At 40.0% G+C, this 12,131-nt stretch overlaps 1 protein-coding gene across 8 annotated transcripts in view; it reads left to right on the forward strand.

Moving 5' to 3' along the window:
• The window catches only part of aopep (aminopeptidase O (putative)), an 84,848-nt gene that overhangs the window by 6,764 nt on the left and 65,953 nt on the right, over nt 1-12,131 (forward strand). For all 8 annotated transcript variants that reach the window (XM_011478979.4, XM_078953120.1, XM_011478980.4 and 5 more), the window contains exon 6: nt 87-211. In XM_011478979.4, the coding sequence (XP_011477281.1) occupies nt 87-211 (125 nt within the window). The remainder of the gene's footprint in view (nt 1-86; nt 212-12,131) is intronic.

Consider the following 12,131-nt stretch of genomic DNA (forward strand, 5'->3'; position numbering starts at 1 on the left):
GATGAGAAGAGAAGAGACAGCTAGTATTGCTACTGGATTTTAGCAGAATTTTGGTTGAGAATTTTTTTTTTCTTCTGTTCTTGTAGATGAGCGTCCTCAAACTGCTTCCTCGCTGTTTGGCTGCAGCTCACGCTGTTCTTGGTGTGCACCCTTTTCCCCGTCTTGATGTTCTCATCGTTCCTGCTGGGTTTTCCAGTCTTGGCATGGCCAGGTAACTTTGGTTCTGTTAGAATGTAATCAAAACAAAGAAGGGTAGTGAACATGTCAGCAAACTCAAAAAGTGTAGAAATATATTGGTAGACAGCAAAGCAGAACTGACAAACTTTGGTGTTGTGGGAAATATTCAAATATCTGAAGTCCGGTCAGTTCACTGATTAACCACCATTTTTTTTAAACCATTTTCTAAAAAGTAGGGGTTCCATGATGATGATATGGCCAAGATGATAGAAAAAATTGCTTCAAGTGAGCTGAGGATAAGCTACTTGGCCCTATGTTCAAGTTTTACAATATATTTCAAAACAATTCCACCTGTGAGTTCCTCTAAAAATCACTTTTTTTCCCGAACAACATCACTTTTTACTGTGACTCTTGTGATTTTAGACTTTCTAGCTGCGTTGTGGATCCTCTGGGACTTTTGTTGTCTCACTTTTATCCTTTAAAATGCTCCAGCAAACCTACAAGAAAGCTCCCATTTTTGAATGCATTCATATTTGCAAGTAAAAATATTCTAAACGACATCACTGTCTTTATTTATTCACTTTCTGCCTCTAAGACATTTAGTTTTATCTTAATTTGCCCAAACCATATTGCTGGCCTGTTCACACTTCTCATCTTTTGACACTTTGCATGTGACATTTACCAACTCACTCAAACCACTCATGTTTTTTATACTTTTCCTCTTTGTTGTTGTTAAGAGAGATTTTTTTTCCAGGTTACTCTTCCTTCTCTTTCATAGACCCTCACTCTGCAGTCCTACAGTGTTTGCCTTCCCTCTTGGTTTCTTCTACATGTGGCCAATCACTGGAATACCATATTCCATAATTTTAGACATAACTTTTTTTATTTTTTTTATTTTTTAGTTAATCCAGAGGTGGTACTGTGACTTTATAGCTGTTACCAGACATATTTTAGGTTGATAAATTAGAGTAAAATAAAGGTTGTTGGAGTTTTCATTTAAAACGTTTTTACCAATGGTTTCAGCTGGATGTTAAAAAGCATTCGTCTGCTATTGGCAGAAACTTGAATCCCCCGCCTATCTGCTTTTTCTTTTCTTTCCACTTTAGGCTTTACAGGAACAAATTGCCACAGACAGGAAATGGGCTCATGACTGCTGTGATTTTCTGATGGCATCATAAAATCAGGAGTGTTTTTTAGCGACAGAGGGCAGCCATAAGGGTCTGGACTTTGTTCTCAAGCTTGAGGTACAGAGTTCTTTGATCTGTGTGAAATAGTTTTCCAGTCTTGTGAGAATCTGCCTCATTGCTGTGTTTATTTTGAATGGACATCAAGTGCTGATCCAGAGGCTGTGGCTGTCGTTGAACGGATGTTTTCTTTTCCTTTTGAGGATAGCTCCCAGGCACTTCTTTCCCCCCAGTGCTTAGGGTTCACTTAGGTGGAGATGGGAGAATGGAGATTTAGGACCTGCATCATGCTTCAGGCAGCACCTGCAATGACTCCCTATAAAACTCTGCTCAACGCTGGTGGTTCAGCTCTGTGCTACAGGGTTGCTCTGCTATAGGAAGGCTGGGAGGTCAAGCAAATTTTAAAGCGTAGATTAAGACGGAGATGAGAGAGAAATTAAGAAGGCAAAGGCGGGGTTCACAACAGGCCAGCGGAACCCCAGGATGTGGGAGAGGATGTGTGGATTATTCCCAGCAACAAAAGCCATTAGCCCCTGGAATGACTTCAGAGACTGGTGCTATTTAATCTAGAGATTGGGAGGTATGTGGGCCCCACTTGTTGGGATCAAGCCAAGTGCTGCTTTGTGCAGTGCCCCCTTTGGAAACAGCAGGAGCGGTGGGGCTGTGGGCCAGGGGAACTGCTGTGAAGACGGCACAGAGCTGCCAGAGTGTGATACACGGAGGAGGAAACTGAAGCAAAGCAGGGGGAAGGAATCACGCCGGCTTGAAGTTTTTATACCGAGATACGAGAGGGAGGGCAGGAAGCCGAAGATTAAGAAGTCGAGTAAGGGCATGTCTGCGTTCAGGGGTTGTGCCACGTATACCCACACGTTCTAATCCACACACACGCATAAAGTTCAACTTTCACAGTCGCTCCCAAAAATTGGATGAGTTTGAACACGATGTGTCTGACATTAGAGTTCATCATCAGTTCAGTTTCTCAGCAGATGCATTATTATCACTGTTGTCTTTCGGAACACAGCCTACTGTTGACTAATCTGTTACTAAAACAAGTTCAAGTGGAGTCCAGAAGTGTTTCTTCTCCCAAAGCTTTGTGGAATATTTTATAGACATTTAAGCGCCAAAAAGAAGGACTTTGGGGATGCAGATGAATACTGACAGGGGATTAAGTGATAAACGAGCTGCTGTCAGTTGGCACGACTGGGGAATCCCATAAAGTTAATTTTAAGTCAATTTTGTGTTAAAGTCTATTGTCCTAAATAATGGCAGGGAAAGGAAATGAGGTAACTGAAGGTCTAAACACAATATGGTCACATCGCCCACTGTTTCCTGAATCTTTGTAAATAGCAATTACTCATCCTTGTGCAAATTTGTTCTTTTCGGCCTTTAGTTTTTCTGCCACAGCTCGTATTGTTTTTTGTGTTATCGCTCCATCTTGTCCACGTCATTTCTAACTGGGAGTGACAGGAAGGGTGCGGTGTTTCCCCCCGCTCTTTGAAGCTGAGGTTCACGTGTCCCTAAGTGCCGGCTGGACACGCAGAACTAATCTGAGATCAGCGTGTCGTACCCGAGGAAGATACGCTCTGCGTCTATGGAGCAGCAGTGCGTCTATGGAAATGGGCCCTTCAGCAGTGTGGGCGATGCGGGATTTGTTTTTGCTTCGCTGCAGACGGACAGATTCCTGCGCTTGTCTTCCTGTTAATGTTTAAATTGTTCACACGGAGTTGTGAGGATGTGTGCATTGACATGATGTCAGAGGAATGCTCCAAGCTTTGACTTGAAGCTGAACCGGATCCGGGTCTGTGTTTGCGTCGTTCTTGTGATTGTTGTGGTTTTTTTACAGCAGGGAGAAGGAGGGGGCACCGCTTGATGGCAGACTCTGGAAAAATGCATCCACATGTAGATGAGAACTGTGTTTGTTTTTCATTTTCTGTCAGCAGCTCTCCTGATTTATACGGTTTTGTTAAACGGAACACCTCCTGAACCGAGGGTTCTCCTGCCTCCTTCTTAAAGACCCAGTCCGGTGAAAATCATGTTTTTGGTGTTTTTAATATGTTCTTGTGGCGTTTTTCTCATGTTGAAGGACACATATAAAGAAAGTTAAGTTCAAAACTGCATTTCTGAATATGTCTTTATCAAAATCATTGTAAATCAGGCGAAGAAGAAAAAATGCCATTGGACGAAGCTTGTAGAAGTGTCGTAGGTGCTGCAATTGGCCAGCCACAAGCTCCCTGCTCTGCTCCATTCTGATCCATGTACGTCTCTGTCTTCCTCGCCTTAGCTGGCATCTGGCCTAAAACTATACGCCTGGTTAGCTCCACTACTGCTCACCATTTTTGTTGTACCGGTCATCTCCATTTGGGGGTGTGAATTAGCAGGAGGGCATGTAAACGGATGACGGGAAGGGAAGTGGGCTTACTCTGCACCAGCAGTTCAACCAACAACTTGAATGAACTACTGCCGCTTTTGAAATGGATCAAAAGATGATTGGCTGCGACTTTAACACTTCTTCTTTATTGATGTGACACTCTTTGTCTCTTTATTTGACTGTATTATTTTATGTTTTCTGACTAGAAAACTGACTAGCAAACAGTAAAATCAAATAGACAAAAAAAAACTCCAAGTAAGATTTCCAGTTCAACTGGAGATGCAGATGAAAAGGCCCGTCGTATATCTGCCAAAGGCACAGTTACAAAAAAAAAAAAAAGAAAAGTGAGTGTTGTTTTCCTCTTGACCTTTTTAAGTGGCACTGGAGGATTTTCAGCCTGACTTCAGTTGATTGAATTGTTTGTTTATGGGCGAACAGGAAGTTACATCGACCACTGGCCCCCGTTGGGAGGAAGTAGGTAGCTAGAGTCCCGGAAGAGTTAGTGCACCGCAGGCTAATACCCCGCTGCCCTGGAGTCCATTTTAATGCACCACCTGGGCTGTTTGTCATCGTTGATAGAAACCAGAACTCCGGCTCCGCAGACTGCAGTCTAACAGATGTGGCATGTTAAATACTTTAATCTGCCAAGGCTTTTCAAAAATCAAAACAACAAATTTATATTTTGTTTATAAATATGCTTTTCATAGTTCACACATGGTAATATGCACATTTTTCAGGTTTTCACAAACTGTCTTTGCTTTAAGAGCTTCTTTATTGTTGAGCTAATAATTTGAAAAGTTTTTAGGTAGGAAAAATTGAATTTGTTTCAAGTTTTCTTTTTTTTCTTCTTTTTTTGCAAATGTAATCTTATAGTTTCTGTGCTTTAAAAGTTCGTCATAGGCTAGGATGGCAGCTTATTTTGCCCAGTAATAAAATCCCATGTACTTTTTATTTTTTATACAAAAGAAAAACAATGTCTGGCATTTTCCTTTAAAAAATATCAAGCAAATTGGGTTATGTGGTGACCTAGTTTCCTCTTTTTTTCTTTTCAGTAAATTTAATATTTCATTATGTGAAGAGCATAAATAAGGATTTATTATAAAAGAATGACCTTTATTAGACTTGAGTAAATGTAATTAAACCAAGCAGGAAACAAATAATTAAAGAAACACAAACAATTGCAATTTTTTCTCAAGGTTTTAGAAATTGTTTTTCATTTAGCAATAATTTACTCTTTTGTTTTTTTGGAACACTTTCAGAGCTCTTATGGTAATTCCAGGGGTGTAACGTTTAAATAATTAAATCGATGAATCGATTTATATTCCTTCCATCCACCCAAACCAATCTATCTGAGAAAAATTGGTTATCAAATAGAATCGATCTAAATCATTCTAAAAATGTTTCAAGATCAATTTTAGAAAATAACATTTAGATTAAGGCATAGTAGATTTATTTTACTACAACGTAACACCCACAAAGTGCATCACAGCAGACAACACACATGTGATGGCAACAAAAAAGGATCAATCCATCATTCCAGTCCTATGTGTCTTTTGCAAAGACATGTGACAATACTGTGAGCTAGAATGTTCTAATAATGTTCCATTTGGATTATTTTGATGTGGAAAAACAAATTTGACATTAATTCTTGTTTACTTGTTTGTTTGTACACATATCTAATTTACAATTGATTATCTTGAAAGAATCTGGAAAAACTTCACCTGCACTGTTCAGTACCCACTGGCTGAATTTTTGGATTGAGATTTGGTCAGTGAACTGAATCGTTAGAGATGAACCAATATGAACAACAAGTCATATCATCAACCACAAATTATGATATGAATCGAACCATTGTTCAAAAAGTTGGAAGCGTTAAAGATTTTTCAAAGTTTGATTCTTTTTTATTTTGACTCGTGTCTAAAGTTTAGATTTTCATTGTTATTTAAAATATTTTGGCTTTTCAGTGTTTTTTTATGAACCAAACCTTAAGAGAATATTTATCAACACTAACGCTTGTTTCTAAGGCTTCTTTCTCCTAAAAGTATACATGTTGGTTTCATTTTAAAAGAACAGCTTAAGAACGATTCAAACACGTATTAAAAATGGTTGACTCGCACACATTCAGCATCTTTAAAAGAAACTATCTGTAACTTTGAATGACTGTTCTGCTCTTTGTTCCAGCATATTCAAAAATAGTTCATTAGAGAATGTAAATAAAACATTTAAATTAGGACTCGTCTCAGTTTTCAGCATCTGTCAGCCTTTATTTGCATCGTTGGTGATGCCGTCTCACACCTCCTCGCTGTTCGCTTAACTGTGCGCATTTCTGCTTCTCCCGAGTCTGTTTTCCCCCGATCCATCCACCGCCTGTCTTCTTCTCGTCCTTGTGATGTCTCAGTGGATTTCTTTCCTTTCTTCTATCCTCTCCAGTTTGATCTGCAAAGTAACCTTAGAAGTGTGTGACCCAGACTTGCTCTTTCAGGAGGCAGTAAGGGAGTTCAGTGGAGGTGGGAGGGTCGGATTTTTTTTTGGCACAGAGGACAGCTGTTAATCAAATGGTCAAGGATGAAGTGTCTCTTTCTTTCTACCTAGAGTGGATCTCGCTTGCTACTATAGGGCCACACAAAAGATCCAGAGGAGCTGAAAAGACAGACATGCGCGCCTGCACCTGGAGGGACGGGCCGGGAACTCTTTGTGTGTGCTCTTTCAGTGATTTAGACTTTCAGTCAAACTTTACAACTCTATACTCTTGTTCGCCTCACTTCCTGCTGAGACAACACAGGAAAGCTCCAAACCCCAGAAGCAGTGGCCTCTGCAATCCATCTCCTTTTGCCTCGTCTAATATTTTTTGTTTCACTTCTGTTAATGAAGTTAACAGAAAACTACTTAGCAAGTGTTCGGTGCAGGAGCGTTCCTTTCTACTTATCTGGGGCCTCTCAGCTTCCCATCTCTATCTGCAGTATAACCTTACCTGCTCTGCCAAAGCACCGTCTCTCAGCTATTCTTCTGCCACGTCCTCATTTATCCACACTGTCCTCTGTGTTGTACCTTTTGCTGCCACTGCTACAACTCATGTGCACCATTGCCCTGCTCATTAACTGAATCTACACCGAATGTGCTGTCATCGGGTATTGGTGAGTGATTGATGTGTTGTTGTGAACTCATCTGGGATGAAAAGCTGCTGGCAACAGCTGGCAAAATGTAATACATTTAACAGCAACAGGCACACTGTGCTACAAGTCTGGATTAAAGGCTGGGCAGACAGGCCTGTCACCGCACAGCCATTTTACTAACGCCGGTTATGTTTCCTGGAGTGATGGATGGCTATATTGTGTGGAATAGGGCAGGCTGCTGCAGATTTTCACGTCCATCCTCAGGCGCTCAAGTGATAGCTGAACCTTTAGGCTGGAGGGTAATTTTATTTGGCCAAAGAAAGCCAGACACTTTAATGTCTGTGGGTCAGGATGAGCTGAACTTAGACTGAATTAGGCCTCCGAAGCACGGACTGTGAAACGCTTCAATTGTATGGATTTAAAACGTTTGATTGATGAGATCAATCAAAGTAATTATTGTAATTATACTGTTGGTTAACTGTGAAAAATGTTTAAAAGAATTTTTTTTTGGAACAACATAGCTCCATTGTACTTAAGTTGATTTCAGAAAATCAAATGTTTTCTGTTTAGGTCATTTTGAAAATAAAAATCCAACTTTCTCTACATATTTAACAATATTTGCGAATTTTGTCCATCAAACCTCCAACTGGTTTAAAGTAAAATGCATCTCCCTTTGTAATTTTTGGGCTTTTGGTGTTTCAAAATACGGTGTTTGTGGAAACTTTTTGACCCTGTAAACAGGATCTAGCTGTGTTTTTTTGTATTCCAGAAGGTTGATATTGATCTATATCAAGAATAGATGTTTTAAGTTTTTTAGGCAATGACACTTATTTAAATATAACAAACAATTGTGAAACAACTGTGAAAGTCTAAAATTCCAAATAGTTTTGTCTGATTAAAAAAAACCTTTTGCTTAATTTTTAATTCATTATAGTTTAAATGTCAGAGATTTTACCTGAACTGGAAGTGGACACTTAGCAACTTTCTTACCGTTAGTTTATTTTATAGATTGTGTCCCAATATCACTTTTGACGGTACTTTACTAAATTCAGCTTTTAGTTTACATGTCAGTGTCCATAGTGCAATATTTAATCTTAACAAACGCACAGTTCAGAGGGTTTAATAAAAACAACCCTACTAAAGCAGAATTTAATTTAGTTCTATTTATTCTGTCAAACTTTGTACATCCTTGGTGAAATGTAAGTTCTTAGAGAAAAATGTTCTCAGACAAAAAAAAAAAAGAAAATGTGTTACCTTACAGGTAATGTCTCAATTTATAATTCTGTGAAATAAACCTTTTTTGATATGGCACTAGAAGAGGCCTGTAAAGAGAGTGTGACTGAAGGGTTTAACATTCAAATGGCAAAAATGTAAAAAAAAAGCTGATTTTAAGAAATAAATGTCACAGTAAGTCAGTAAGGCTCAGTTGACCCTCACTTGTTGCCGTCAGGTGTACTTTAATTGCAATGTTACAGTGTAAATTTAAAAAAAATAAAAGACCCATAAATTAAAAAAACAAGGTGTTGCTTTTTGTCTTTTAATAAACCAATAAATAAAAAATATATAATGTGACTCTTTATTGTGATTTTGCATTACAGTAGTTCTATGGACTCTGTTTCAGTGGACAGAGAAACATAATTACTTAAATCAGAAAAATTTACACTTTTGTTAGCCCTTCCATTTTTTTCACACAAAGCGGATGAAAAGAACATCCTGCAGTTGCATAAAAATTCTCCTTTGGGGGCAGTAAAATGAACTCTGACAGAAGAGAAATATGAATAGAAAAGTTCAGGTTAGTCTTCTCTACAAAATCAATGTGTCTTCTTCAAACTACATCACATTTACAAAAGATGTTTTTCAACATTTTCAGGATTTGTGCTGTATTTTCTTTTTAATTGAAATCCACAGCACTTTTATTCATCTATCCAAGCCCTTATCGCTTATTACCTGGATCAGGCGATTTCATGTTCTGATTAACAAAACAAATTTGATCCAGAATGTACATTTAGCATACTCTATTGTGTGACAACAAAATAGGACTGGAACCAGTGACATTAGATGAACCAATATGCGGTTTTTGAGGCATTGTAACTTTAGTAAAGCGTCCACACCATTGATTATAAGGGAACTGGACTGAATGAGTTTGGCGTTGCCCGTTAAGAATGGTTTACTTTTGGCTCCAGCCAAATGAAGCCAATTCAGTTGCCATTTCTTCGCCCGACGTCAGTAAGCAGCGATTTGTCGGTCTGAGTCATCATTTCTATTGCAGCTACTCTTATCAATCAGGTGTGAACTTGTTTGAGGGCCACACCCCAACCAATTGCAAGCGGGCTCGGGAAAATCTGTCAAACGTTTCAAATGTTCAGCGGGCACCACATGCTTTTATTGAGGCATCTGATTGGCCAGGTTATAACTTGAACTTACACTAAAATTATGAAAAATAATGAGAATTAGCAAGAAAAATGTAACAGAGCAAAACAGGTTATTCTCACAAATATAATGACTGAGTAATAGCTGTTTTATTTTCAATAGAAGTATATGGAAGTTTGGCTTCTTGGAGCCAATGGGCACTTCCTATTTGGAATGCGAGGTGGGAAAGGTCACTCAGGCCAGTTCTCATTTAGTGTCAATGGTCCACACACACATCCAGTTTTATCCACCACTGCCAGCACAGGTAGCACTACGTTCAAAATGCTAACTCACAATAAACTGGAGCATGTCCTCTGAGTCAGAATCTCATTGGTCTCTTCAATTTTCCATTTCAAAACTGACCTGGCAGTTAAATTTTCCTCCTAACCTGCCCATCTCTCTGCTGCATGAAAAAAAGTCCCACTGGTTACCTGCTTTTTTTTGTTTCAGTGTCATTTACAAGAAATATCTTTCTGCTTGGCACTTAACAGATTAAGAGCCTCTCTTCAATGAACAGAAAACTCGAGAGATGATGGACTTTGCTCTCCAGCATCCTTCCTACACACAATTACATTTACCAGAACATTCCTTTGTCGTGACATCTCTTTTCTTCTCTTGCTTTGCACTAAACAAGGGGCTTTACTCTTAAGAAAGGATAGATCAGACATCTGCTATCACTTTGCAGCTAATTTACACTGAAAGTAGATTTTGCTGGAAGTATGTGGGTGTGTGGACGTACATGTCTGCGCTTGCGGATTTATGGCTGTTGATGTGGGTTCTGTGTCCCTGTACAATTACCGTCTTGGTTTGTACGTGTTTATCTGTTTGTGTACACAAGCATTCCTGACTTCATCAAATGATCATGGCTCACATGCCTCCATGTACCTGCTTGGAGCTCGATATTAATAAACGCCAGGATGAGTTCCGCAAATGACAAACGGACTGTGTAATGCACTTCTATACTCCGACTTGAGTACCTTCCTTGCTGCTGACAAACACTGATATCTGAAATTTATTTCCAGGGTCTGATGTGATGAAGTGAACATGGGTGGGGTGGTTCTCTGTGGGCTGTGGCCTGGTCCCCACTCTTGAGATTAGGCCCTACATGGCGTGGCATTTGTTCTGGTCCTGTGGGGCCCTGTCTGGGAGTGCAGAGCTGTTCTACAGCCAGCCAGGAATGCCAGACATTTGAAGTCAGGCTTGTTAAAAAGAAGGAAGGGTGGTAGGAGTTCGGTCAAACCAGCTCCTGCGTCTAAAATAACCCACTGACTCGGTCCAAGATGGAGGGAGGGAACACAAATCCTATTCCCGTAAGGACAGCCTCCCCAGTGGTAATGTCAAAACAATAGACAAGCTTTTGACTTTCGTGTTTGTGATTTTCATGCATCTATTTATGTGTTTGTATTCGTGTGGTATTAGTTTAACGTTGAACATGCAGCAGCTTTGATGTTATCTGTAGCTAATATATCCAGAAAATTGTCTGCAATTTGGAAAAAATGTCAAAAAATGAGAAAATGCCCTTCCTGCCTTCACTCCTGGCTCCTTTTTCCACCATAAACATAAACCAAAAAGTGCTATTATATATCCCTCTTCCAGAATATGTATTATTCTTCCTAAGTAGCTCAATGTGTCTCCCTTGCTATTACTTTCGGATTTACTCGTACAGCGTCAACAGTATGTTCTCCTTTTTTATCGTCCCTCTTTCTCGTGAGGCCCTTTAACTCATGTCCCGGCTTTAGACTGAGCTGGGCTGAGGTTGTCAATTACAGGACTATGATAAGGGTCCTGCTGCATTATGCATGGAGGTGTCCCGCTGGGGGGGAAAAAATGGCCTACAGCCAGGAACGATAGATAGAGGAATGAATAATGGATGGAGAGACAGAGGACTGAGATACTATTGTAATCTGTTTCACACCAAATTGAAGATTTGCCCTGGTTCACACCTCTGAAGCTCAAGGCTAGCCACACTTGGTGACTGTAAGGGTGCTTTATCTATTGTAAAGTTTGACATCGGAGCGAAGAGGAACTGACTTGTTTGTGTAACCAGTCACCTTCCTCTACCTGATGAACTAACTTAGCTCCAGTTAAGTGCAAGTTCCTTAAGCGAATAAAGGACGTGAGGCTGTGCTCTGGCTTTGGGTTTGGAGCAGAGTCACCCTCGAGCTGAAATTCTTGTCTTAGGCTCTAGTCACAACTGCCCTTATAGGCAGTGCAGGCTGCCCGACCGCTCTGTGAGCCCATAGAGTGTAAATGCACATTTTTGTTTTACGAGCATGCTTTTCAACCCCCTTTTTTCAAGTGATGAGTCCGCACTTATTTTGTGCAGCCTGACTTAAAGCGTAGTTTTTGTGGGCATCCTACAGACACTTGCTAATCACCTGCTAACCCTGTGCCTGAAGCATTTGCATGCAATCAGTGAGGAGTCAGTGCATGCACCTTAGTAACGAATAGAGTGCAGCTTTAGGACACCGCACGACACCATCAAAAGTGCATGTAACTTACATTATCCCTACAAGTACTTCACAAATCACTAACCATGCATACAACAATTGTACAATCCATTTTCTTGGTGTCGGCTGCACAAGAACTGCGAGACACACCTGCGCTTGCTTTAGGTTTAAACAACCCCAAAAGCAGTAGCACCTTCAGAGACCATATGCATGTGACTAAGGCTTAACGTTACCTTGCTGACTCACAGGATGGGGGTAGTGATGAAATACAGAGACTTTGTAGAAGAATTGGTCTCTTAGTTGGTTTGAGGAAAGCAGTGTGGCTGCAATTGCATGGGTCACAACTTGAAACTATATGACCTGTGCAATCTGCCCTTGAATGAAGCTGAGATAAATAGGTCTATGAATGGATTTTTTATAGTAACTCTTG

The sequence above is a fragment of the Oryzias latipes genome, chromosome 9 (assembly GCF_053564925.1).
Source record: "Oryzias latipes strain Hd-rR chromosome 9, Olatipes_Hd-rR_3.1".
Classification (NCBI taxonomy): Eukaryota; Metazoa; Chordata; class Actinopteri; order Beloniformes; family Adrianichthyidae; genus Oryzias; species Oryzias latipes.